The sequence below is a fragment of the Pocillopora verrucosa genome, chromosome 6 (assembly GCF_036669915.1).
Source record: "Pocillopora verrucosa isolate sample1 chromosome 6, ASM3666991v2, whole genome shotgun sequence".
NCBI lineage: Eukaryota > Metazoa > Cnidaria > Anthozoa > Scleractinia > Pocilloporidae > Pocillopora > Pocillopora verrucosa.
Genome location: NC_089317.1, coordinates 25,164,216 through 25,188,514, shown reverse-complemented (window position 1 = coordinate 25,188,514; position 24,299 = coordinate 25,164,216). Strand labels below are relative to the sequence as shown.

The window sequence follows — 24,299 nt, the reverse complement described above, 5'->3', positions numbered from 1 at the left end:
AATTTACGTCATTAACTTGGGAAAAAGACTCGTGACGGGAGGGGGGGGGGGGAGAAATTCTATGGATAGCAAATGATGTTCAGTAACAGGGAATGATACCTAATGACAGTGAAATATGTCTATATTGACGGGTAGTAATGTCTACTGATGGGATATCAAGAACATCTAGGGCGGAATGCTGTTTAAGGACAGGAGTCATGCCTGGTAAGTTATGTCTAGAGACGGTGAAGGAACTCTGATGACAGAAAAAAAAGGCTTATAACAGTGTTTGATGTCCAGTGACCCTGTAAAAGAAGTTAATGACGGCGAATGATAGCAAATGACGATATTTTTTAAAAATATTGACGGTTAGGGAAGTCTGATGATGGGTAACGGTACCTAGAGACAAGGCCGGAGAGAACAAATCAAGGGACTGAGATAGAGATGTTGCCGCAAAACCATCTTAAAAATCGTTGAAGACATAAACAGACTGCAAGCGGTCGTACTTCATAAAAAACCGGTTAAAGCGACACGACATATTCAAAAGTGGAGGTTAAAATGTAGGTAGGACATTGTACTTATCTTGTTAAGTTTCCTAGAAAATATGAAAACTCCTTTTAGTTTGTTGCTGCCGAGGAAAATGCCTCGGAAGTAAGCCATAGGAAGTGGTTTCTCGAAAAAAAAAAAAAAAAAAAAAAAAAAAACATATTCCGGCTGTAATTGTCAACTTCACGCTAAGGGCTGCAAAGTATGATGTACCAAAACTCAGCTCAAACGCTATCAATTCAATATTAGTTTTTAAGCACTTTTTTTTTCATTTTGACCTTATTCTTGGGAAAAAAAAAGACAAATCTGTTATGTAAGTGCATTTCTATTCAAGAAAATAACTACACAAAAAAAAAGCAGCTTCCAAGATTAATAACTTCGTATAAACCTTCACGGTATAAAAAGATTGTCCAAAATTACAACACCAGTTTTCGATTAAATCATAACCACTAAAGGACAAAAATCTACTATTAAATGGTTAGAAAGCAATAACTGAGTTCAATTTATGAACGTCGTTGTGAGCAGGACAAGCTCTCTTTGATTTTCAGTTCTGTTTATGTGCAAATGGTACCACGTCTTCATCGCACAAACTGCCTACCTTCTCGAAGTTAGTTCAAAACGCAAGTCATCTTTTAATCTATTTTCTCTCAAACGATCGTCTTGCAAATGCAGGTATGGTGAAATAATCGAAAGAACATGATTTTGATCTAATTTTGGTTACATTAGCGAGCTTACCTACCTACCAAAGATAATATGTTTTAAGTCTTCACGATCTGTCTTCGTTTAAGCTTTAGCCCTCTTCTTTAAGGGCTTTAGGAATAAACTAGCAGCTCCTCTCTTATTACACTTATTTTGCAGAAAATTTACGAGCATAAAAAGCCAAATTGCATTTAAAGATTGCTCTACGCGAATGCCGGCTTCCGCGACCCACTTTGGTACTTTCATATGCTTTTAATTACATCTAAACCACTATTTCATTTCTCAGTTGAAGAAATATCAACAGCTACCTTGATCGTCTTATACCTTATCTTAAACATTAAACGTTGTCTTCGTTGACTTCCTCATTAACCGACATTCCCTCGGGATTTTCATGCAGGTTAGGCGACGCTTCGGTACCCGAGGACACGCTGTCTTCGTTCCGGGAAACAACTGGAGTGATCAAAGTCTCTCCTTCCTCTTTAACCAACACCAACGGTGTTTCGTCGCACGTAATTCCCTGGGGATTTTCATGCAAGTTAGGCGATGCTTCGGTACCACCACTCTGATATTTACTTTCGTCATATTGTTCTTCAAGTAGTTCTTCTCTGGTTAAGGCTTTCTCCACCATATCGCCGGTGGTATCATTCGCTTCTTCATCAGGCGCGTTGTCATTTAATGAATGATTCTTTACATTGATTTCCTCTGACTGCTGTTCACTTTCAATTCCCCCTGGCTTTAAGGAACCAAAGGTGAATGGAACTCCTGAGCTTGGATTCGATGTTTGCTTCGAACCCCCGAAAATAAAAGCTGGTTTTGTAACACCTCCTTGGTTTGTTCCATCGGAGCCAAACGTAAAGCGTCCACTCTGATTTTTACTTTCGTCATATTGTTCTTCAAGTAGTTCTTCTCTGGTTAAGGCTTTCTCCACCATATCGCCGGTGGTATCATTCGCTTCTTCATCAGGCGCGTTGTCATTTAATGAATGATTCTTTACATTGATTTCCTCTGACTGCTGTTCACTTTCAAGTCCCCCTGGCTTTAAGGAACCAAAGGTGAATGGAACTCCTGAGCTTGGATTCGATGTTTGCTTCGAACCCCCGAAAATAAAAGCTGGTTTTGTAACACCTCCTTGGTTTGTTCCACCAGAGCCAAACGTAAAGCCTCCACCAAAGGATGAAGCTTCAGATCCAAATGCCAATAACGGTTTGGTTCCTTCCTTTTGGCCTTGACTTGGTTCTGCTCCCGGTTTTACATTTCCACAAGCTAAACACTGCACTTTATCACTATCGTTGTTTACCATACAGTCGCTACATTCCCATGATCCCTCAGCTGGTTTAAACTTGGTCACGAGATCTTCTTTGGCATCTGTAGTTTTGGGTGTTACTTGAAGCTTCACTGGTGTTTGGTTCCTCAGCATTCCCTGACATTCTTCAAACTTCTCCTTGAACAGCTTGGCGGTGTCTTCTGATTTAAATCTCACAGCAAGTTGTTCAGCTTTACATTCGCCCTCTGAAAAATCTGCCATTGTGCTCCAAACCCACGATCTATCTGAACCTGCATTAGGATTTAGTTTCATTTCAGCGGTTATCTGGTGATTGGCGCAGATTTTCAGCACTTGATCCCGCCGCATTAGAACTCTTATCTTTCCACTTCGCCTATTTTTCAAAAGCTTTATATCTCCAACTCCTCGTTCTTTCCACTGCTTGTCCTCTGCCACAAAACGATATAGCTTTGCCCTGTGGGAGAACATGACTTCTTCATCCTCTTCCCCTGTTTTAACATCGATCTTTTCAGGTAGAGGGATTATTGGCTCAAAGTGTGGTCCTTCATTATCCTCTTCCGTTGTCGACTCACTACGGTCTGCAGAATGTGGGGTTGTGAATAGTTTGGTGCCTGATCCCGGAAACCCAGACGGGGAATTACCGGAAGTTGGTTTCTTCCCAAATGGACTGTTGCTCAGAGACGAACTGGCGATTGACTGGAATGACAATGACGATACGTTAGGAGAACCAAATAGGAACTTTTGCTCCTTGTTTGGCAAAGTATCTTTTGTGTCTTGCATGGCAGGTGCCGAGTCCTTGTCACTGTAGAAGAAAAAAAAGTAAAATTGTGTTAATTTTTGGATTTATAATTTCGATAGTACCTATAACAACAATTTTATTAGGATCAGTTATCATTACATGTACCTTCAATTTTGGAAGTATTATAGCTTAAAGAGCCCCTTGTGTTTTATATGGGCTACTATGTGCTCCAAAAACAAAACATAACACAAAAACAGCCATCACCAGTAAGGTCTCGGACTTCGATTCCAATTCACCAGTTCCATGGGTTAACGTTTGGCCCCGTTTCCCTGAAGTAGAGCGAGGACATCAATGCTAAAAACTTTGGAAAACATGGACAATTCATTTTGTACACCCCATTTGAATTAACACCTGCGCCTCTCTCTGTTTTCCAAGTTTATTTATTTCGGAACTTTTTTAGAGCTACTTGATTACCATCTAAATACTTTGCCAAAAACAACTCACAAAACTGACCTTTCAAGGGTAGAACTATCCTCTTTTGTGCCAACTTCTTCCACTTGAGCTTTTTCTTCGACATCTACCCCTTCTTGAATAATCTGGTTTTGATCATCCTTAGTATCATCAGCTCCTTCATTGTCTGCTGGGTCAGTCAAGGAACCAGCTTTAGGGTTTCTTTTAGTCTCCTGTTCGCTCAAAGTTTCTCCTTGATCTATAGAGCCAAAACTAAATGCAACTCCAGAGCTTGGGGTGGAAGTCTGGTTCTGGCTGCCAAAAGTGAAAACTGGTTTTGAATCGCCTTGACTTGTTCCACCAGAGCCGAATGAGAAGACTCCGCCAGATGACGAAGCACCAAACCCAAATGGAAAAAGTGATTTTGAATCTTGCCTTTGTTCTTTAATGACTTCTGCTCCTGACTTTACGCTTCCACAAGCTGCACATTCAACTTTATCTCTTTCATTGTTCACCATACAAATCTCACACTCCCATGATCCTTCTGTAGGTTGAAACTTCGTCATGACGTCTTTTCTGGCATCCTCATTTATTCTATCTTCTTTGGCCAGGTTAGCTGATGATTGGTTTTCCGAAAGTTCTTGGCCGTCGTGGCCATCTTTGGAGTCGTCAGCTTCCTCATCAAGCTTTTGTTCATTAAATAAAGAAAGATTGCCATTGGTGTCCTCTGTCTGCTGTTCACTTACAGGTCCTGCTTGTTTTAAGGAACCAAAGGTGAATGAAAATCCTGAGCTTGGATTTGATTTTTGGTTCGAGCTACCAAAAGTGAAAACTGGTTTGGTATCACCCTCTTGACTTGATCCTCCAGAGCCAAACATAAAGCCTCCACCAGAGGATGAAAGACTAGAGCCACCAAATGAAAACGACGCATTAGCTTCTTTCTTTTGGCCTTGCCTTAGTTCTGCTCCCGGTTTTACATTTCCACAAGCTAAACACTGCACTTTATCACTATCGTTGTTTACCATACAGTCGCTACATTCCCATGATCCCTTAGCTGGTTTAAACTTGGTCACGAGATCTTCTTTGGCATCTGTAGTTTTGGGTGTTACTTGAAGCTTCACTGGTGTTTGGTTCCTCAGCATTCCCTGACATTCTTCAAACTTCTCCTTGAACAGCTTGGCGGTGTCTTCTGATTTAAATCTCACAGCAAGTTGTTCAGCTTTACATTCGCCCTCTGAAAAATCTGCCATTGTGCTCCACACCCACGATCTATCTGAACCTGCGTTCGGCTGTAGTTTCATTTCAGCGGTTATCTGGTGATTTGCGCATATTTTAAGCACCTGATCCCGCCGCATCAGAACTCTCATCTTTCCACTTTGTCTATTTTTCAAAAGCTTTATATCCCCAACTCCTCGCTCCTTCCACTGCTTGTCCTCAGCAGCAAAACGATAAAGCTTGGTTCGATGAGAAAAAATTACCTCTTCATCTTCTTCACCAGTTTTAACATCGATCTTTTCAGGAAGAGGAATAATTGGCTCAAAGTGTGGTCCATCATGGTTACCATCCCCTGCTTCGTCATCTTCGTCGGCATTTTGGGAGGCAAACAGCTGTGACCCAGCTCCTGAAAAACCACCAAACGTACCTTGCGTCTTCTGTCCAAAACGACTGCTTCCCAGTGAAGATGCAACGATCGATTGAAAGGTCAAAGACGACACACTTGCAGAGCCAAAAAGGAAGCCTGTCTTGTTTGAGGTCGAGGTGGAACTTCCCTCGGGAATGGGATCACTTGTCGGCTGGTCTGATTGCCTGTTGATTCAATATCGCAGTGTGTTATATGAAGTTCAGACATATACATTAACGTAACTTGGAAAGATCGAGATATCGGTGCTGCATAACTATATCAATTCCACTACACTAACATAGGGTTACTCACCTCGCATCAGTTTCCGACAGATCAGAGCTGACTTCAAGCACCGAACATTCATATCCGAAGAAGTTCCTTGGCAATTGAAGCCGTTTGGCTTTCTCCTTTAGATCAGCCGTTACTCCTTTCTCGAATATTATCATGACATCTTCTTCAGGTTTTTCCGATGTTCTTGACTCCGGAGGCTTGCTCTCTGGTTTTGATAAGGATGGACCCTTCTCTGGTTTTGATACAGCCGCCTGTGTACCAATGTCGAAAGTTTCTTTGAATTTAGCAGCAACCTCACAAGTTCTAAACCTCGCAGCTAAAGTCTCTGCTTTGGCTTCTTCTTCTGAGAAATCCGCAAGTGTTGTCCACAGCCATGCCTTATCAGAGTTTGGGAAAGGCTTCAGCACCATATCCGTAGAAATCATGTGATTAGCACAGAGTTTCAAGACATGTTCACGCCTCATTAAAATCCTGTTTTTATTAGAGTTTGAGTCACGAAGTATCTTGATATCACCAACACCTCTTTCTTTCCACTGCGATGCACCTCCGTCATACCTAAACAATTTGCAACGTTCACAAAAAAGTACCTCTTGGCCTTCTTCTCCTGTTCGGCATTCCACCTTATCAGGAAGTGGTATCAGTGGCTCAAAGTACGGGCCATCATCTTCTCCACGGCTAGGACTCTCAGGAGATGACGGTGTCGCAGGTGATGATGGTGATTTAGGTTTACGAGATGGAGACCCAGGTGAAACTGTCAAACTGAAAGTGAACTTCACAGGTGTTGTTGAGCCAAACGGAAGACTACTGGGTAAGTAACTCTGTCCGGGAGACGTTGAGGGCTTTTGCGACAAGATAATTCCTTGCTGACTGGGAGAAGATGTCTTGCTTGGAGAAAGGTAAATTTTATCTTCTTTTTCTTCATTTGGATCTCCCCGTCCGATGGTAAAAAGTTTCGAGCTAGCCAGTGCCGAGCCACCGGGTGATTGGAAAATAGATGCAACTTGACAAGACTCCTTTTTGACGTCTTGAGCGGTGTTTGCTGGTTCTGATTGAGGGACTGCAGCATTCGACATTGGTCCTGAGGGTTTCAAATTTTCTTCTATGGAAACAGTGGAAACAGTTCTCTGAGGTTCTCTTGCAGTCTTAACAGAGTTACATGCATTACATTGCAAATGTTCGGCATCGTTGTCAACGTCGCACACTTCACACGTCCACGAGCCTGGCGCAGGAGCAAATCTCGACATGAATTGCTTAAAAAGAGCACAGCCAGTCTCTTGTTCATCACCAGTTACTTCCTTTTCAGTGCTAGTTTCTGAGGGTAATGTCTCTCTGAGGTCATCAAATACTTCCTTAAACTTTCCAGCAATTTCTGCAGACTTAAACTTGATCGCGAGCCTCTCTGGTTTCGCCTCACCCTCGGCATAATCGGCTGGAGTGTACCACACCCAAGAACGATCTGATCCAACATTGGGTTTCAGCTCCATCCCAGCACTGATGTAATGATTGGCACACAACTTTTTTATCTGCTCCCGTCTCATGAGCACTCTTCCTTGACAAGACTTTGGATGCCGTAAGAGCTTCATTTCTCCGACCCCTCGTTCTTTCCATTGACTAGAATCACTGTCAAAACGGTACAGCTTGGCTCGCTCGCAGAACAACACATCTAAACCTTCTTCACCTGTCACAATTTGAATTTCATCTGGAAGAGCAATGATTGGCTCAAAGTGAAGTTTATCGTCATCTTGACCTTCGACGTCTTCACTTGTCTCAGCAAATAACTGTTTACCAGCTCCTTGAAATGGTTTAAAGCTTTCTTTTTTCTGAGTCACGGAAAATGCATCACCTTCTCTAGGCTTCAGGGATGAAAATGTCAGTTGACCAATCGAAGAGGACTCTCCAAACACATGTGAGGTGGGTAAGCATTGGTCTGGCCTTGAATCACTGTCTTGAAATTTAGGCATAGTGTTCTCTACTTCATTCTCTCTCTTTGATATCATAGGCTCTTTTGATTTTCCACAACCATAGCATCCACTGCATGATGCATGTTTAGTGTAATTAAAGAAATTTAACGGTAGACAAAGGCGACATGCTTTATCACGATCACTCATTGGGGCACGAACCTCATAAACGACAAAACAGTCTTCATCTTGCTTTTTCGTTGCTTTTAGTGGGCTTTTAGCTGTCAAGAAACGTCTCCCAGTCATGTGAGAAGGAAGAGTGGCGGGTCCAACGCTCTCTGGTGGGGTGGAATGAATCGGAATTGGTTTCACTGGGGTTGTTACCACATTTCCTTTACTAGATTGAAACTGTACCTGCACTTGAGATGGTTGCATAACTGGCATTCTCGCGGGAGACTTATCTAATTCATCCTCTTCATCGTCGGTGGCAGGGTAACTTGAGGTTTCATCGTCAGAATCTTCGGATTCATCAAGATCTTCAACATACTCATCATCATCGTCGTCATTACGGTCATATTCTTCTGCTACAAACGACGTAGGCATGGTTGTGCCAAGTGAGTAAGACTCCTCTCCTGGCTCATCAACAACATAAGGTGTAAAGTCATAGCCTTCAGCCGGGGAGTCTGGAGCGACTAACTCTTGCTGTTCTTTCGCAGCAGCAAGGCATCGAAGTAACTCACTGCTAGAAAACTCCATGACGGGTCTACTACTTAAAGTAAATGCCCCTTGCATCTGAGCATGGGGAAAAACTGTCAACGGTCGAGGCAACATTTCTGACGTCTGTGAAGTGCCCTTAAGTTGTGTTTTAGCAGGGTCTAAGAGGGGCCCTGTTCCCCGGTGCCACCAATTAGCTCCACCGAGAGGCGGAAGGGACTGAAGTTGACCAAACTGAAAGCTACCAGTAGGTTGTTGCCAAAACAATTTCTGTTCGGAGATTCCTAAATTGGTGGTAGGCGTACTAAAAGAAAATGGAGGATAAGTTTGACCTTGCAAAGCATGCTCTGAAACATTTTGTGGCACTTGGCTGTCTACATCAGATCTCTCGCTTGGAAGAGGATCTGTCCGTGTATCGGATGCAGATAAATCTGGATCAAAAGTTGGGGACCTCCCAGTATTAAAGGAGCCAAATGATACGGTGTTTTCAAAGGCAGCTTTCTCTGTCGTCAAGGAAGGAAGTGATGATCCAGTCATGCTTGACGAACCAAAAGTGAAGGCGGGGGAGTTTGATTTGTCAGCGTTAGCAGGGACTCCAAAGGGCGCCAACACAAATGATTGAGCCGTTGTAGGCTTTGTCCCTGCTGGCACTGTAAATGCACCTTTATCGGAACCAGATGCCGTGTTACCAGCTATTCCTGCTGATGATGTACCAAACGCAAAAGGGGAACCACTTGAACTTGAGTTCTCCATTCTAGTAACACCTTCTCTGAGTAAAAACCTGAATGGCAAATTGCTCGAGGCTGTATGTAGCGTTTGCACATCGCTCTCTCCAAATTCAACTTGCGACTCAGTCGCACCGGTATCAATAGTTTTTTGACCATCTTTCCCAAGTGCAAAACTAAAAGGGAAGCTGTTTGACGTTCCATCCGATGTTCCAAGAGCACTATTTGCAGCGGTAAATGCCGTCCCTGTCTTGACATTTCTAACTGTAAATGGACCGTCAGGTGAAGGTTTTCCTTGTAAACCAATTGGCGAAACCAATTGGAAACCAGACTTGGAAGCCTCAGGGGAGACAGATGCATTTCCCTCTGACAACTTAGCAGCTCCACAGGCCATGCACACACATGTACGTTCCTCATTGGAGATCCAACACACAGAGCATGACCAACAGCCAGGTTTTGGAGCCAATTTAATCATGAAGTCGGAAATCTTGTTTGCAGATTGTGCCGTTTTATGTACGTTAGAGGTATCTTTCTTTGGTAAGTTTTGACAGTGCTCAAACTTTTCCTTGAACAATAGAAACTCATCTCGGGTTTTGAACCTCACTGCCAATTGTTCTGGTTTTCCAATCTCCTCTGAATAATCAGCAAAAGTGTTCCAAATCCATGCATTGGTTGTGCCTTTCTTTTCTGTCAACTTCATATCATCTGTAATAAAGTGATTGGCACAAATCTTATGGATTGCCTCGCGTCTCATCAATATTCGACTACGTCCCTTCTCTGAGTTATAAAGAATCTTTAATATGCCAATACCGCGCTCTTTCCAAGCAGATACATCTTTGTCATAGCGATACAGCTTAGCTCTGCTACTGAACATGACCTCTTCATCCTCCTCTCCAGTTTGTACTTCAACTCGTTCAGGGAGGGGTATGAGTGGTTCGAAATGAACATCTTCAGTATATGAAGTGGAAGAATCGTGTCTTGGCCTTCCAGGCGACACAGGTGATGTCACGAGCTCCTCAATCTGCTCTACTCGTTTTTCTGGGCTATTGCTTGCGCTTAAACCGGCAAAGAAACTTGAATCAATCTTCAATGATCCCTTGATCCTTGGCGACGTCAGAGGTTTTCCGCCTTCTGATAGAGACATCTGCTTTGTACCAGCCGGCGTGGATTCGAACATAGGTCTACTCTGATCTTTTGGACTCGGATAAAGTGAAGTGGCATCAGGAAATGAGAGATATCCATAACTTGACGCCTGTAACATGCTTATTTGTTTCTAAAGGGAAACAAGATTTGTTCATTTGATTTTCATAGAGCTTGACGAAGGTAGTGCATTAAAAATATTATCAACTACAAACTCAATAACGTAAAAGCTTTTTGCGCTAACCTGCAAATGTTGTATTTGCTCAGACATGCTGTTCATGGCTTCATCTCTAATAGCCATTTGTTCTTGCAGGTAGCCATTATTAAGAGTCACTTCACTCAATTTAGCAATCAGATCTTTTGTGCTGGCGTCATGTGGCTAAAAATATTGAGGAGAAAACATTCTTCCTTTTAATCAAAAAAGAAAAGTATTACAACATTTTGAAATAAGTGAAGTGCTACAAATAACCCACAGCCTGAAAACCAGAAAAATCTACATTTTATACAGTTGATCGTGTAGTATTATCGCCCAGGAAATTTCTAAGAGAACTGTTTTACATGACTGTAACTTACGATTTGAAAACCACAGCGGAATCAAGGAAGAAGTCGTTGTGTGTTGTTAAAATTTAGTAGGACTGGTTCACGAAAACTCACTGTTCAGTTCTGCCATGATAAGTTCTCTTCGTTACTGAGAAAATATTATTTTCTGCCTCGAGGACATTCAGAAGAAAAATGAATGAATCGATCAATTTCAACCTCATAAACAAATGGAACTCTAACCTGTTCCAACCAGAAATTGTCATCGGATTCCTGTACCTCTGATGCATTAGTTGAGCTGCGCCGGCTTCCTGGATAAGACGAACTGTGATGACTGTGTAGACGATGGCCTAAAAAGAGAAAGAGAAAATTAATCTGGGCTCTTTTTTAATGTTGGTTTTAAGGCTGTCCTACTGTGTTAGGTTCAATACTTTCCCATAAACTTCCTATATTGTAGCTTTCCTCGTTACTAGCGGCTAGTATTTTTCGAAAGACATTCAATACCATACAAATCTGTGAAAACCTCTGTTCTGGTCACTATACGTGGGATTCTAATGAAGACTTGAGGCTCTGGTATTCACACTGAACAATCCTTACTACCTGATGCTGGCTTGGACTGTAGAACTCCAGTTCTAATCAAGTTCTCTATCTCTGTAAGCTCATCCACGACAGCCTTTCGACCAATCTAAGAAAAGAGAATATCAATGTTAGCATTTTACAACGAGTGCCGGGTTGTAACAACAATAATCCTTACTTTGATCTTGTTCTGAAAGTAAGCTCTGTTTGAGGAAATACATTACAGAGGGTCTGTGGAGAACATCCTATCTGAGTTGTCAACTCATTATCTAGTGAGATATCCCTAACTTGACAACATGTCACCATTTATACCATATCAAGTAAAACAGATAAGAATTAGAGTAAATATGGCAAAGAATCGATGCTTGGAATCCGAATTCCTCACGGGAAATCATTTTTTTCCCCAGCTCCACACTCATGAAAAGACGGAAAACATCTTTCTTTATGTCATACTATCGCAAACAAAGACTCCGTGAAAGAGACAAAGGTGGACAACTAAATCAAAAGTTTCTCCATAAGACACTGGTACATGGATGTGCACATTTCAGTCGAAACAAAATATATTCTAGCCTGCACTGCAGGCGTCTTATTTGGGCGAGCTAACGTTTTTATCTAACTGGCCATGTTTGATTTGGAGTTAGACTGGACGGCGAGGGTAGGGGGCGGGAGAAGGGCGAGTGGTTGATGTCTGGAGCTAAACAGTACCAATCAAGAACTCCGTTCGTGGGCGAACAGAGTTTGCAAAATAACAATGATCTCTGACATGGATAATCTCCACTCCCCTACCCACATCCCTCTCCTTATTATTGACCGTTGACCGCCCCCTTGGTACAAATTTCTTTCTCTTCCCAGCCTTCCGCTGCCATTAAAATCAAAGAGGGTGGTCATAATTTTCATTAAGAAAATAATGAGCACTCGCTCGCCAAAATTACGCCCGCTCTGCAGGTTAAATAGCGTCATGATAGGTTCATACTTACATCAGAGGGGTTAGTCATCTTGAGATAAGACTGAAGTAATTCTCGCGCCTTCCGCAGATTTTGGTAATACTCCTGGGATGGCAAAGTAGTTTCTGCCTCTGACTCCTCAGTTGCTGCACATTGCTCAACATGTGCAAGGTATTTGTAACCCTACAAAATAAAAAAACCAACAAAATGGCTTTGTAGTTAGTAACAATCCAAAGACCACCCTCAGAAATATTGGCACGGAAGTCAGGATTTCCATCTTAAGCTATGCTATATTTTAAATATTTTATCCTATTTTACCATTTGGGCATCGTAAATTCCTCATTAAGTAATTTGAAAAGAATTCAGAAGTGCAAGTCAACGTGGATGATCCTATCAGGGCCAGCCTGGAGAAGTTCCTGAGAGACATTGCTAGCACTTCAACTAGTCATATAAATTCAAACACAGAACATGATTGTTCTTTTCTCCCTCACCTGTGCAAGATTGTACAATCCTGGAGGTGTTTTGACCATTTCAAAGAGTTCCATGGCTTCAAAGATCTTTCCTTCCTTCAAAAGGCCACCTCCTATTGCCAATCGGACAGACTGAAACTGTGTTTTCAAATCATTTTCCTGTGGATATGGTGACAGATACTTTAAGCTGTGAGATAATCAAACAACAGAGAATAAATTATTTCATTCCACTCACCTGTAGTTCATCAAATACATGAGGAAATAAGGGATTCTCACAGTACGGTATAGACTCATTCCTGTGGACAACAAGGAAGCAATCAAGCAATCAGTGAGTTGTCAACTAATCAGTCTCCCTGCCCAGTGGGAGACCAGTCAAGCACTTTGAAGTTCATTTGAGGAACATAACCCAATTTGAAATTGTTTCGTGACTTATGAAGTAACTTTTAATTTGAAGGAAACAACAGAATCGCAGAATGACACAGCATAAAAAATGATTAGAGAAGAGAGGCGGAGGCGAGCGTGGCCTAGTGGTTAGGGCGCTGCACTTGTAAGCCGGAGGTCCCGGGTTCAAGTCCTCCTCCATGCCACTGGATGGATTTGTCTTCGGTGGCCCCGAATTCAACTCCTGCACGCTTTGTAAATAGCCAACTGGTCTGCCTCCTACCAGTTGGGGTTTTTAACGAGTTTCTGTTCATTTACGATATTTGTTTCCTTATTTACAGTGTCCCCAATTAGCACAGCAGTGCTAAAATACACTGACACTTAAATAAAGTTATTATTATTATTATTATTATTATTATTAAGAGACATGAGACAAAGAAGAAACAAGCATGAAAAGAGTACCAAAAGTTGTAAATGACAAATGAAAATTTTGTTTAGAATTTAGGGTTCAGGTAGCATTGACTTGATGTGCCCATAAATAGAATCTCACAAGAAGTAGTAAAATGTCCAGAAAAAGATGAGAGAAGCTTACAGGAAGATAACAGTAGAAAGTTAGTAGGGGGGTTTTATACATAGTAAAAGGATTTCGACATGATGGCCATAAGTGATGTAACTCACTTTTCGTGCATTTCCAAGATTTTGGCTGCTTGTCTGAAGTAGTGTAAACTCCATTTTTCCATACTCTGAAACGATGAAATCAAGAAATCAAGCAGCACATTAAGTTAGTTTGTTAAGGAAAAGTAAACAATTCAAGTTTCTAAAATTTCATAGCTACTGATCTGTAATTTTAAGTATTAAAAAAAACTTCAGTCAAAGAAAAGAGACACATTTTAAGAGACTTGCAATAGTGCATTGTAATCACTATATAGTTTACTGATCAGAAGTACAATGTAAAATTACAGACCTTCCAATGTTCCTCATAGAACCATGGATTTGGGACACTTCCCTTCAGATACGTTGCCTGAAACACCACAATGGATCTGTTGTGGTTCACTTTTATCCTTGGTTCAAATTTTATTTTCTTTTGTTTTTGGGTATTGTAATGTATGATAATGATTTTGAAACAAAGGAAAATAAAATTTGAACTAAGGATAAAATTGAACCACAACAGATATATAACGTCTTGTAAACTAAACAAACACATTTTTCCTTAACGTGACACAACATTGAGTACATTGACATTTCATTTGCTACCTTACAGAAAGTGGTAATTTACAAAGTTCTAAAATACACATAGCCAACTGTTGCTCTACTTAGTAAATTTGTATTTTGTCACCTGGTCAATGTGATTCTTGTGAGCTAAATGTTGTTTTTAGTTGACCTCAGAATAAGGAAAAAAAAACAAAAAGAAATGATATTACTTCCTTTACACCAACCTTGGATCCAAAGGCTTTGGCAAGGTAGATCAGCAGTTGAACTTGCAGACCATGTCTTTCATCCACAGCTCGTATTTTCTCCATGCCACACTGAACAGTGTGGCAAGTTCTATTAGAATCTTTAACACTACATAACAAATTAAGTGTGCTTAATAGGTTTATATTTGAATCAATAAAAAATCACAGGGATATGTTTTATTCTTAAACCTTTCCACCTTTTTTTAACCATTCATAGGTTACTTTTGGCAAGGAAAAAAAGCTTTATTACAAAAATGAACCCTGTACTATAAGTAGCAAAAGTTATTTCTTTAATAATTGGTGACAAGTAGGTTGTCTTGCTCTTGCTTGCCAAAATAATATCAATGCACAAAAACCAGAAGAATTTCCTCAACCCCTGAATAGGATGCTTTTTTCATTGTTACCCTTTGTAAGCTGGCACATTCAGGGGTCTGTGTTTCAACTCCTGGAAGAGCAGGGCAAATTAAGAGGGGGGTCAAACCAACCCCATACTGGTACAAAGAACCTGTTAGTATTCCATTTTACCTGAATTATAAGAATAAGCTTTAAAGCCAAGAAATTTGCCACAACTGGATAAACATACACCAGGTATGAAAACAGTTTCATCACAGCCCTCAACTTGAACAAATTTGTACCTATATTTTCCAGTGTAGAGATTATAAGCACATGTCCACCATTCCTGTTGCACAGGTAAGCTTAGAGTATTGCAAAGCGGCTGAGGTAGAATTTGAGGCTCATAATCCTCATAAACAATGTCTTTGTCCTCCAAAACTCTAGCTGCTGAAGTCCTTACAATTGCATAAACAAATGCCTAGAAGTACATAAACAGTTGTTTTAGGGTATTTGTCAAATAAAAGGTTTTAAATGGTTAGATGATAGAGAAGAGAAACTGGTGTTAGGTATGTACTTTTAAAGTTGTATCATCTTCCTGCCTACACCTTCAAGTACATGTATGGTTAATGAAAGAAATATAGCTAGCAAAACGTGACAGTCTACCTTGTGAAATAAGCTGACAGCAAGTTCTTTTTTAAAACCTTATTGTCACGATTGAAAACTCAAAGGAACACATCCAAATGCTTATAAAATTAGCTGCAAATGCATGTGTTACAACGTAAACACTCTCTGTGTTACCTCCAGGTCCCTCAAGCATAACATGTTAGGAGCAATCTGTTTCTGAATGCTTAGAACATCAAGTCTCAGCTCTGGAAAAATGTCCTTCACCATAGTACCCACTGAGAGATGAAAATCAAAGTTTAATCAGAAAGAATTCTGAGAACAAATATGATTAATATAACACTCATGTTTAAAGGAGCTTCATCCAACCTCCAGGCCTCATTTCCTTGTTGTATTGATACCAGTGTAATCCAATCCATGTGATCTTTTCTAGGCTGCGAGGATTCTCCCTAACTGCCACTACAAGTCAAGACACATGAGATTATATTACACCTCCTAATGGTAAAACTCTAAGGAGGATTAAGAATCATTTGTGCCACAGTTGTGAAAAATTCATAATTTATGGCTAATCTACAAAACTTTCTACTATTCTAACAACAGAATGACATGACCTTTAATCACTATCAATGAAACAGTCTGCACTTTACCTTCATCCCAACTGACCAATTGATCAACTTCAGGTATTGTCAGCTCATTCTCACAGAAGTCTTCATCGAAAGCCAAGAAAGACTACAGAATGAACAAAACAGCAAAGTTACATGTGTATTCCAAGTCCACAAATTCCTTAATTCAGTCTTATCTCTATCAGCACCAGCAGAAAATGAACTCTTACATGTAACTGTCTTAGTCCCAGAAAGAGTACCGGTATCCTTGACTCTTTTTTTTTGGGGGACAAATTTTTTCTTTAGACTCCACTACAGGAGGTTTCACAGGGCGAGCTTCTCTTAAATGTTAAAAGATAACAGAATCTCCAAACTTTGTTGAACACAACTTTGACTTAATACCAAAACTATTTCCATAATCATTTGGCACTATAAAATGCAGTTGTTTTCATGTATCTGCACTTCTCTTGTACTAATGTACATGTATGTTGCTCACAACTACCTCAAAGGCCTAAACATTTTGATAAGCTTACACCTTTTTTGTGCTATTCATCAACATTTCCCAAATGTATGTGTATCTAAACCTGTCAGTCTAACTGAATAGAACATATCTTAACACAATGACTCTCTGTTATTTACAGTGCAATGCTTACTTTATTTAAATCTCTCACATCCCTGTAAATTGTACTGAGGATGTCATGTTTCCCTTGCCTTGAACAGCAGTCTGTGTAACACATATCCAACCAGTCTTGACCAAGCTTGTCTCTTGTGGCCATAAGGAAATGTCCTGTGATTGAAAAATACTTTCAATGGAAGATTGGCATAATCCTTTGCTAAAACCTATCAACAGAATTTCATTATACCTCTCCCAGACATGGTTGTTTCCAACCCCCTCATCATATGTACTCATTTCAAGCTATGCAATGGTAACTGTAGTTAAAGGGTGCAATAGGATATAAAACAGATATGAAACTAGAGTCTGAAAAACACTTAACCAGTTTGACTGAGCCGTGAGCAAGCCATGATGTACCACTTGAGAGGGTCTTTGTTTTTAGGAGCTCTAGCAACCCACGGTGTTTTTGTCTCAGGCGGTGGAATACTGACACTTGCCAAGTAACAGGCACATGCAAATCTCAGCCCTCTAGGCCATGTTACAAATTTCTGTAGAAAAAAAGAAAGAAAAATGATCAGATTCTCACCACATAAATCTGAAAAAAAACACTCTTATTCTACAATGACACTTAATAGACACCTGAAGCAATAAATATTTGTCTCCAGGTGGGAAACAAAAAAAAAAATTAATCCTTGTAAAAACCAACTTCTGACAAGTATTTTAAGACTACTGTTCAACATTTTGTACATGAATATGTACATAATACAACATAACACAACATTATAAAAAGGCTACTATTGGTAAATGTCAATTTTAATACACTTTTAGACAGCAGTAAGTCAATCTAAGAAATACAGCTTTATTCCAAAACCTTTATAACTATGCTAAGCTTCATTTGTTTCTGCAATCACTTGGAAACAAAATTAATTTAAAGCAATAGAGATTAAATGTAGGTTAGACTGATCAAAATTATGTAGATGTAAAAATTGTATAGGGTTACGGTCAATCATGTGCACAATTTTGCGTGCCATGAATCTTCATGATGGCCACAGCTAGGAAACATCACATGTCGGTCCACAGGAAAATTATCATATCATCTCCATTATTAACTTCCACTGACTTCAAAAGTGCTTTTGGAAGATGCTTGAAATACCTCTTTGGCAAGTCGAATTAACAAAGTGCCGCAGTACATGTAAAGCTGAGCTTTCATCTCTGCTAGGATCACTTCCCACTCAGTTGGTCCACCAGATTTGGATCGTCTTGGTGACTGGCGGATTTTACGTCCATCAGCCATAAACAAACAGTGATCCAACCTAATAAAGTTATTAAATAATATAAAGATATTAATTTTCATCATTTTTAATGAATGCTGCATCAGCTTTATAATGTTTAAATAAAGCACACAATGCCTTGTTTGGTTTAACAGGTGTCAAGAAATTTCACCAGCCTTGTTTTGTTTATGACAATGTCTACCATTTATTTGTTTGCAATCATCAATGTCAACTTGTGAACATAGGTGTTCACAAGTCTTTATGGATGGAAGGCTAAGGAGACTTCATCAAAGTGAAAAAATACAAAATTGAAACTGAATGCAGAAATCCTACAGTGTACATGACGTCTGATGCAACATGTACTCCCAATCTTTCACCAGGAAATACAAGACAATTTGGAAGGAGAATCTCGCAGTATATAAAAAGTCACTGTTGGCTTTCTTCCCTCCTACCCCTTCAATAAAGCCACAACTCATTTCACACTGTCAGTTTTCATTCTGGACAATCATCCTTACTGTTCAGTAACACTAAACCAGTTTCTAAGTTTATTACATGTATGTCTTAAAGCCTACCTGAAGAGAACATTGATAACTTCACGAGTGCTACATTCACGGAGGTTAAGTTCCAAAAACTGACAAAGAGCAATCAGAAGGTAGGCATGAACATCAAGCATGCTGTTACCAGCACTGACTGCCTCATCTTCCAATACTGCAGGAGTAACAAGGAAAGAGAAATTTGAATAAATTTATCATAAAATGTAAACTTTACAAATAATGTCTCCCTAAAAATATAAAGGATTTGGTTAATTTCCAGTCTACATAAGTGTATACAAAGTTATCACAAATTATTTATAAAACTAGCAGTTGTAACATAGCTTTTTCCTTCTTCAGAAACAGAAGCATTTCTTGAAAAATCAAGTATTGAATACTTACTGTGCTTTTCTAGAGATGCAAGGTATTTCTATAAACGAACAAAGCAAAGAACAGGTCTAATGATGATATAATTCTGTCAAGTAACCAGTGTAAAGGAATTCTCAACTGCAAGCCGTCATGCTCTGGAGTCTCACCTCAAACATTTCCACACAACAAGCAATCCATGGTAGACTGTCTTGGAAGGCTTTTGTTTTTAAAACTGTCACACAATGAGTAAAAGCCTCATCAAGCCGTCCTGCAAAAAGACAAAGAATTTCTCCTAACAACATCAATATAATATCAAGCCAACAAGCGATGAGAATAAAAGAAAAAATTGGGGGAATATAAGTTGATCCAATAACAAATTCTCAAAATCAACATTACAAACATTGTATGGTAGAAACAAAGGAGCATTACTAATGAGATCTTGAGAGGGAGAGGTTTAAAAGGAATATAACCAATCAGTAGTAAAATACCTCTCACAGCATACAGTCTCACCAATCTTACATGTAAGTCAACCTCTCTGGGCCTTTTGCTCTAAATAAACAACAGAAATAGCTACATCATATATTGTATGCAGCTTGCAGACCAGTATGGTGTGTGTGTGTGTCACTTCCAGTATAGACAGACCAGTATAGTGTGTGTGTCACATCCAGTATAGACAGACCAGTATAGTGTGTGTCACATCCAGTATAGACAGACCAGTATAGTGTGTGTGTCACATCCAGTATAGACAGACCAGTATAGTGTGTGTCACATCCAGTATAGACAGACCAGTATAGTGTGTGTGTCACATCCAGTATAGACAGACCAGTATAATGTGTGTGTGTCACATCCAGTATAGACAGACCAGTATAGTGTGTGTGTCACATCCAGTATAGACAGACCAGTATAGTGTGTGTCACATCCAGTATAGACAGACCAGTATAGTGTGTGTGTCACATCCAGTATAGACAGACCAGTATAGTGTGCATGTCACATCCAGTATAGACAGACCAGTATAATGTGAGTGTGTCACTTCCAGTATAGACAGACCAGTATAGCATGTGCATGTCACAACCAGTATAGACAGACCAGTATAGCATGTGCATGTCACAACCAGTATAGACAGACCAGTATAATGTGTGTGTCACATCCAGTATAGACAGACCAGTATAATGTGTGTGTGTCACATCCAGTATAGACAGACCAGTATAGTGTGTGTCACATCCAGTATAGACAGACCAGTATAGTGTGTGTCACATCCAGTATAGACAGACCAGTATAGTGTGTGTGTCACATCCAGTATAGACAGACCAGTATAGTGTGTGTCACATCCAGTATAGACAGACCAGTATAGTGTGTGTGTCACATCCAGTATAGACAGACCAGTATAATGTGTGTGTGTCACATCCAGTATAGACAGACCAGTATAGTGTGTGTGTCACATCCAGTATAGACAGACCAGTATAGTGTGTGTCACATCCAGTATAGACAGACCAGTATAGTGTGTGTGTCACATCCAGTATAGACAGACCAGTATAGTGTGCATGTCACATCCAGTATAGACAGACCAGTATAATGTGAGTGTGTCACTTCCAGTATAGACAGACCAGTATAGCATGTGCATGTCACAACCAGTATAGACAGACCAGTATAGCATGTGCATGTCACAACCAGTATAGACAGACCAGTATAATGTGTGTGTCACATCCAGTATAGACAGACCAGTATAATGTGTGTGTGTCACATCCAGTATAGACAGACCAGTATAGTGTGTGTGTCACATCCAGTATAGACAGACCAGTATAGTGTGTGTCACATCCAGTATAGACAGACCAGTATAGTGTGTGTGTCACATCCAGTATAGACAGACCAGTATAGTGTGTGTGTGTCACATTCAGTATAGACAGACCAGTATAGTGTGTGTGTGTCACATCCAGTACCAACAGACCAGTATAGTGTGTGTGTGTCACATCCAGTATAGACAGACCAGTATAGTGTGTGTGTGTGTGTCACATCCAGTATAGACAGACCAGTATAGTGTGTGTGTGTCACATCCAGTATAGACAGACCAGTATAGTGTGTGTGTCACATCCAGTATAGACAGACCAGTATAGTGTGTGTGTCACATCCAGTACAGACAGACCAGTATAGTGTGTGTGTCACATCCAGTACAGACAGACCAGTATAGTGTGTTTGTGTCACATCCAGTATAGACAGACCAGTATAGTGTGTGTGTCACATCCAGTATAGACAGACCAGTATAGTGTGTGTGTGTCACATCCAGTATAGACAGACCAGTATAGTGTGTTTGTCACATCCAGTATAGACAGACCAGTATAGTGTGTGTCACATCCAGTATAGACAGACCAGTATAGTGTGCGTGTGTCACATCCAGTATAGACAGACCAGTATAGTGTGTGTGTCACATCCAGTATAGACAGACCAGTATAGTGTGTGTCACATCCAGTATAGACAGACCAGTATAGTGTGTGTGTGTCACATCCAGTATAGACAGACCAGTATAGTGTGTGTGTCAAATCCTCTTCCTCCCTCTTATTTGCACTGTTAATCATGGGAAGTACAAGGAAATAGTCTAAGAGATACTTACCAGCTCCTCAGAAATCAAATCTTCAAGAGCATCATAATCTACAACTTCAGCTGACTCCAGGAGATGCAACTATGGTGTGAAGAAAACTTTATCAGTTAGTTTGTCAATTCATAACTAGCAAAACAACATCAATATCACTTTGAAATGTTAGATACATGTAACATTAAAACACATCACTCAAAACAAAACTCACCCTTAGACTGAACACATCCGGATGACCAGGAAACAAACGAGCACCTCTGTCTGCCCACGCCTACATGGTAAATTACCAAAATTAATCCACATTTACCCCTTGGATCCCTAAGACTGACCAGCACCCTGTTTCCCCTTACAATATCACCCCTGAATTACACATCAAGGTCACAAGATTATAAAAAATAATCACCAACTAAAAAGCTCTTGATTGTTAAACTAATTCTCCTTATCAGCACCTTGGGAAATGTATAATAAGCAGTATGGAGAATGTACATACTGACATTGGGATGTAAAGGGTTAAAAAAGACCATTTTTAGGTGCCACCATTTGAGGTCAAGAGTTCAAAAGTAACTGACCTTAGCTCTTTCGGGGTGAACTGGTACACTGCAGTACAACTTTACCACTGAAATAGATATTATGTACAATAATTTCAATTGTTATTGTTCTTTTTCATTTGATCATTATTTGAAAGCTTTTTTACAAGATACAAGATAAGAAAGCAGACTAAATTGTAGTTTAAAAATATATAACTGAGGGAATGAAAAGCAATTCAATGAACATCACCCTGACCTTTCAAAACCAGTTCCTTTTGACTGTTATTCAATTCTAAAGACCTGTAAGATTCATGCATTTACAAATAACGGTTATTATCATAATGACTATTATCAAAATTATTGTCATAATCATGACATAATCACTAATAGTATTTACTAAAACAGGGGCTAGCATGAAGGACATGCTCTGATTGGTCACTTAAACTCCAAATAATTTTTGCCATTCACCCCCAAACAACATGTGTGGAATTTGCACCAAAAATATTGTAATCATTGCAGGAATAAAGAGTTAAAATCATGTTTCCAAGCTACATTATCACACTGTTTCAGTACATACAAAAACAGCTCATAACTTCACCTTGTGGCTCGGTAATTATCCACCACTAGCCTCCTTCACTATGGTGAATAGTTGCTAATTATTATTATCACCATCATCATTATCATTACCATTATTATTATTATCATTAATATTATTATTATTATGATGATGATAATGATGATGATAATGATGATGATAATGATTGACTCTAAATCCCAGGAAATTAATGGCCATTTTCAGAACTACTGTACCTTCAAGAGCATGACTAAATACGAGATAAAAAAACACATGGTACCTGCGATATGAAGCTACAGCCTTTTCTAGTTCACCCACTCCTTCATACAGCTGTCCCATGAGACAATGACCCCTACAGATTGGAAGGAAATATCAACTGAGCAACTTTTAAATCTTGGTGTTCATTTCCTTTATCGAAACACAGGTTTTAAAAATGTGATTTGGGAAAGACAAGAGAATTGCATTCTGCAAGTATCATTTCTAAGGTTTTTTATGGCTACTGCCATAACCATTACAAAACAACAAAATGTACATGCCATAAATAATCAAAAGGATGGAAACATTAAGTATGATTAGCACCTGACACTCCTGAGCACAAACCCAGATACAATTATGTTGCAAAAAAACCCTTATAAATACATGAAGTATACAGCTGTGAAACTATCTGAGACTGAACTAGCCTAGAACTTCTCAACCAAAGTCAAGCACAAATTTTTTTTTTCTTTTTTCATTCTTTGACATATGTGTAAATAATACCTACCTAAAGTCAGTCTCCTTTTCACTAATGTAAGCTTCAAGATATCTTACGAGGGAAAAAAGCAAAGACACTTTTTTATTTTAAATTATCATGGCAGTGCTCTAGATATATCATTACATCCTCACCAAACTTTCCTCATCCAGGTCACATATTTGAGAGGCTAATCAGGGAAGTCATAGCAACACATTCACTAGATAACAGAGCAGTGAGGCCCTTCCTGGGCTGAGAGGGACCCTTGTCTGAGGAGAATCAATTGATTCAAAAGAGGTGAAAGTATCTATGTATTAAAATCCAATAATATTCCAACCACCTCATCAGGAGAAAAACCCTCGTTGAAAAGTTATTGGATTTTTAACAGTAGACTCTAGATTTCCCAATCATCCAATATTGGAAATTTAAACCTTGGATTTTCCAATGATAACCACATTGGAAGACATATTCTTTCCCTGCGATATTAAGTGCAGGGGTAACAAAATCGATCATGATCACCCACCGAAAAAGGCCTCGGTAGATTAATGACAGGATTGACCTTAAATTTTGCTTAGTTTCACCGGAAAACCATAGAGAAATATACTCGATCGCCAACGTACGGCTAAAGTTGTCCAAAACTCCCCAAATCCTATGGAGGAAGTGTTTCGAACAAGTTCTACATAACTAACCTCTTTGCGCTCTCATAGTCCGATACCTCCTTGTACAGCTTAGCAAAGGCAAACCCTTTTATATTTGGCTGAAAGTTAAGCCGAGGACACTGTTAAAAATTCTGAACTGAGCTGGATATAAAACCGGAGGAAAATGCGTGCAAATGAGACATCTACCTCGTGTGCATTCGCACAGAGTCGCCGGACTTTCGCTACGTATTTATCGATCTCATCTTTCGTCCATTCCATACTTTCTAGATATCAGTACAAGAAAGATGAATTCAAATCAAATAGAAAGGTTGTCAAATTTTGTCGTACATTTCTACCATGAGAATCGAATTTCACTCTCGAGAGATTTTTAAGTACGAAAACCGCCAGTAAGCGTTTGACTGCACGCATGAATTACAATCATCTGCCGCTGAGCACAATGA

At 39.7% G+C, this 24,299-nt stretch overlaps 1 protein-coding gene across 1 annotated transcript; it reads right to left on the bottom strand.

Annotated features, from left to right (window-relative positions):
- Nucleotides 1-835: 835 nt before the first annotated feature.
- LOC131775197 (E3 SUMO-protein ligase RanBP2-like) lies at nucleotides 836-24,235 on the bottom strand. Its single transcript, XM_059091617.2, has 31 exons — nucleotides 24,046-24,235; nucleotides 23,890-23,957; nucleotides 23,234-23,275; nucleotides 22,754-22,825; nucleotides 22,156-22,199; nucleotides 21,942-21,988; nucleotides 21,584-21,643; nucleotides 21,391-21,459; nucleotides 19,274-19,334; nucleotides 18,953-19,053; nucleotides 18,819-18,846; nucleotides 18,459-18,594; nucleotides 17,769-17,928; nucleotides 16,998-17,163; nucleotides 16,656-16,789; nucleotides 16,048-16,129; nucleotides 15,770-15,859; nucleotides 15,578-15,678; nucleotides 15,082-15,257; nucleotides 14,429-14,555; nucleotides 13,957-14,013; nucleotides 13,671-13,735; nucleotides 12,847-12,907; nucleotides 12,633-12,770; nucleotides 12,175-12,324; nucleotides 11,222-11,306; nucleotides 10,865-10,971; nucleotides 10,329-10,463; nucleotides 5,629-10,217; nucleotides 3,759-5,501; nucleotides 836-3,308 (listed from the first exon to the last, which is right to left on the bottom strand). Exons 1-31 carry the CDS (start codon nucleotides 24,115-24,117, stop codon nucleotides 1,562-1,564), a joined length of 10,713 nt encoding a protein of 3,570 aa, XP_058947600.2. The 5' UTR covers nucleotides 24,118-24,235; the 3' UTR covers nucleotides 836-1,561.
- Nucleotides 24,236-24,299: the final 64 nt, after the last annotated feature.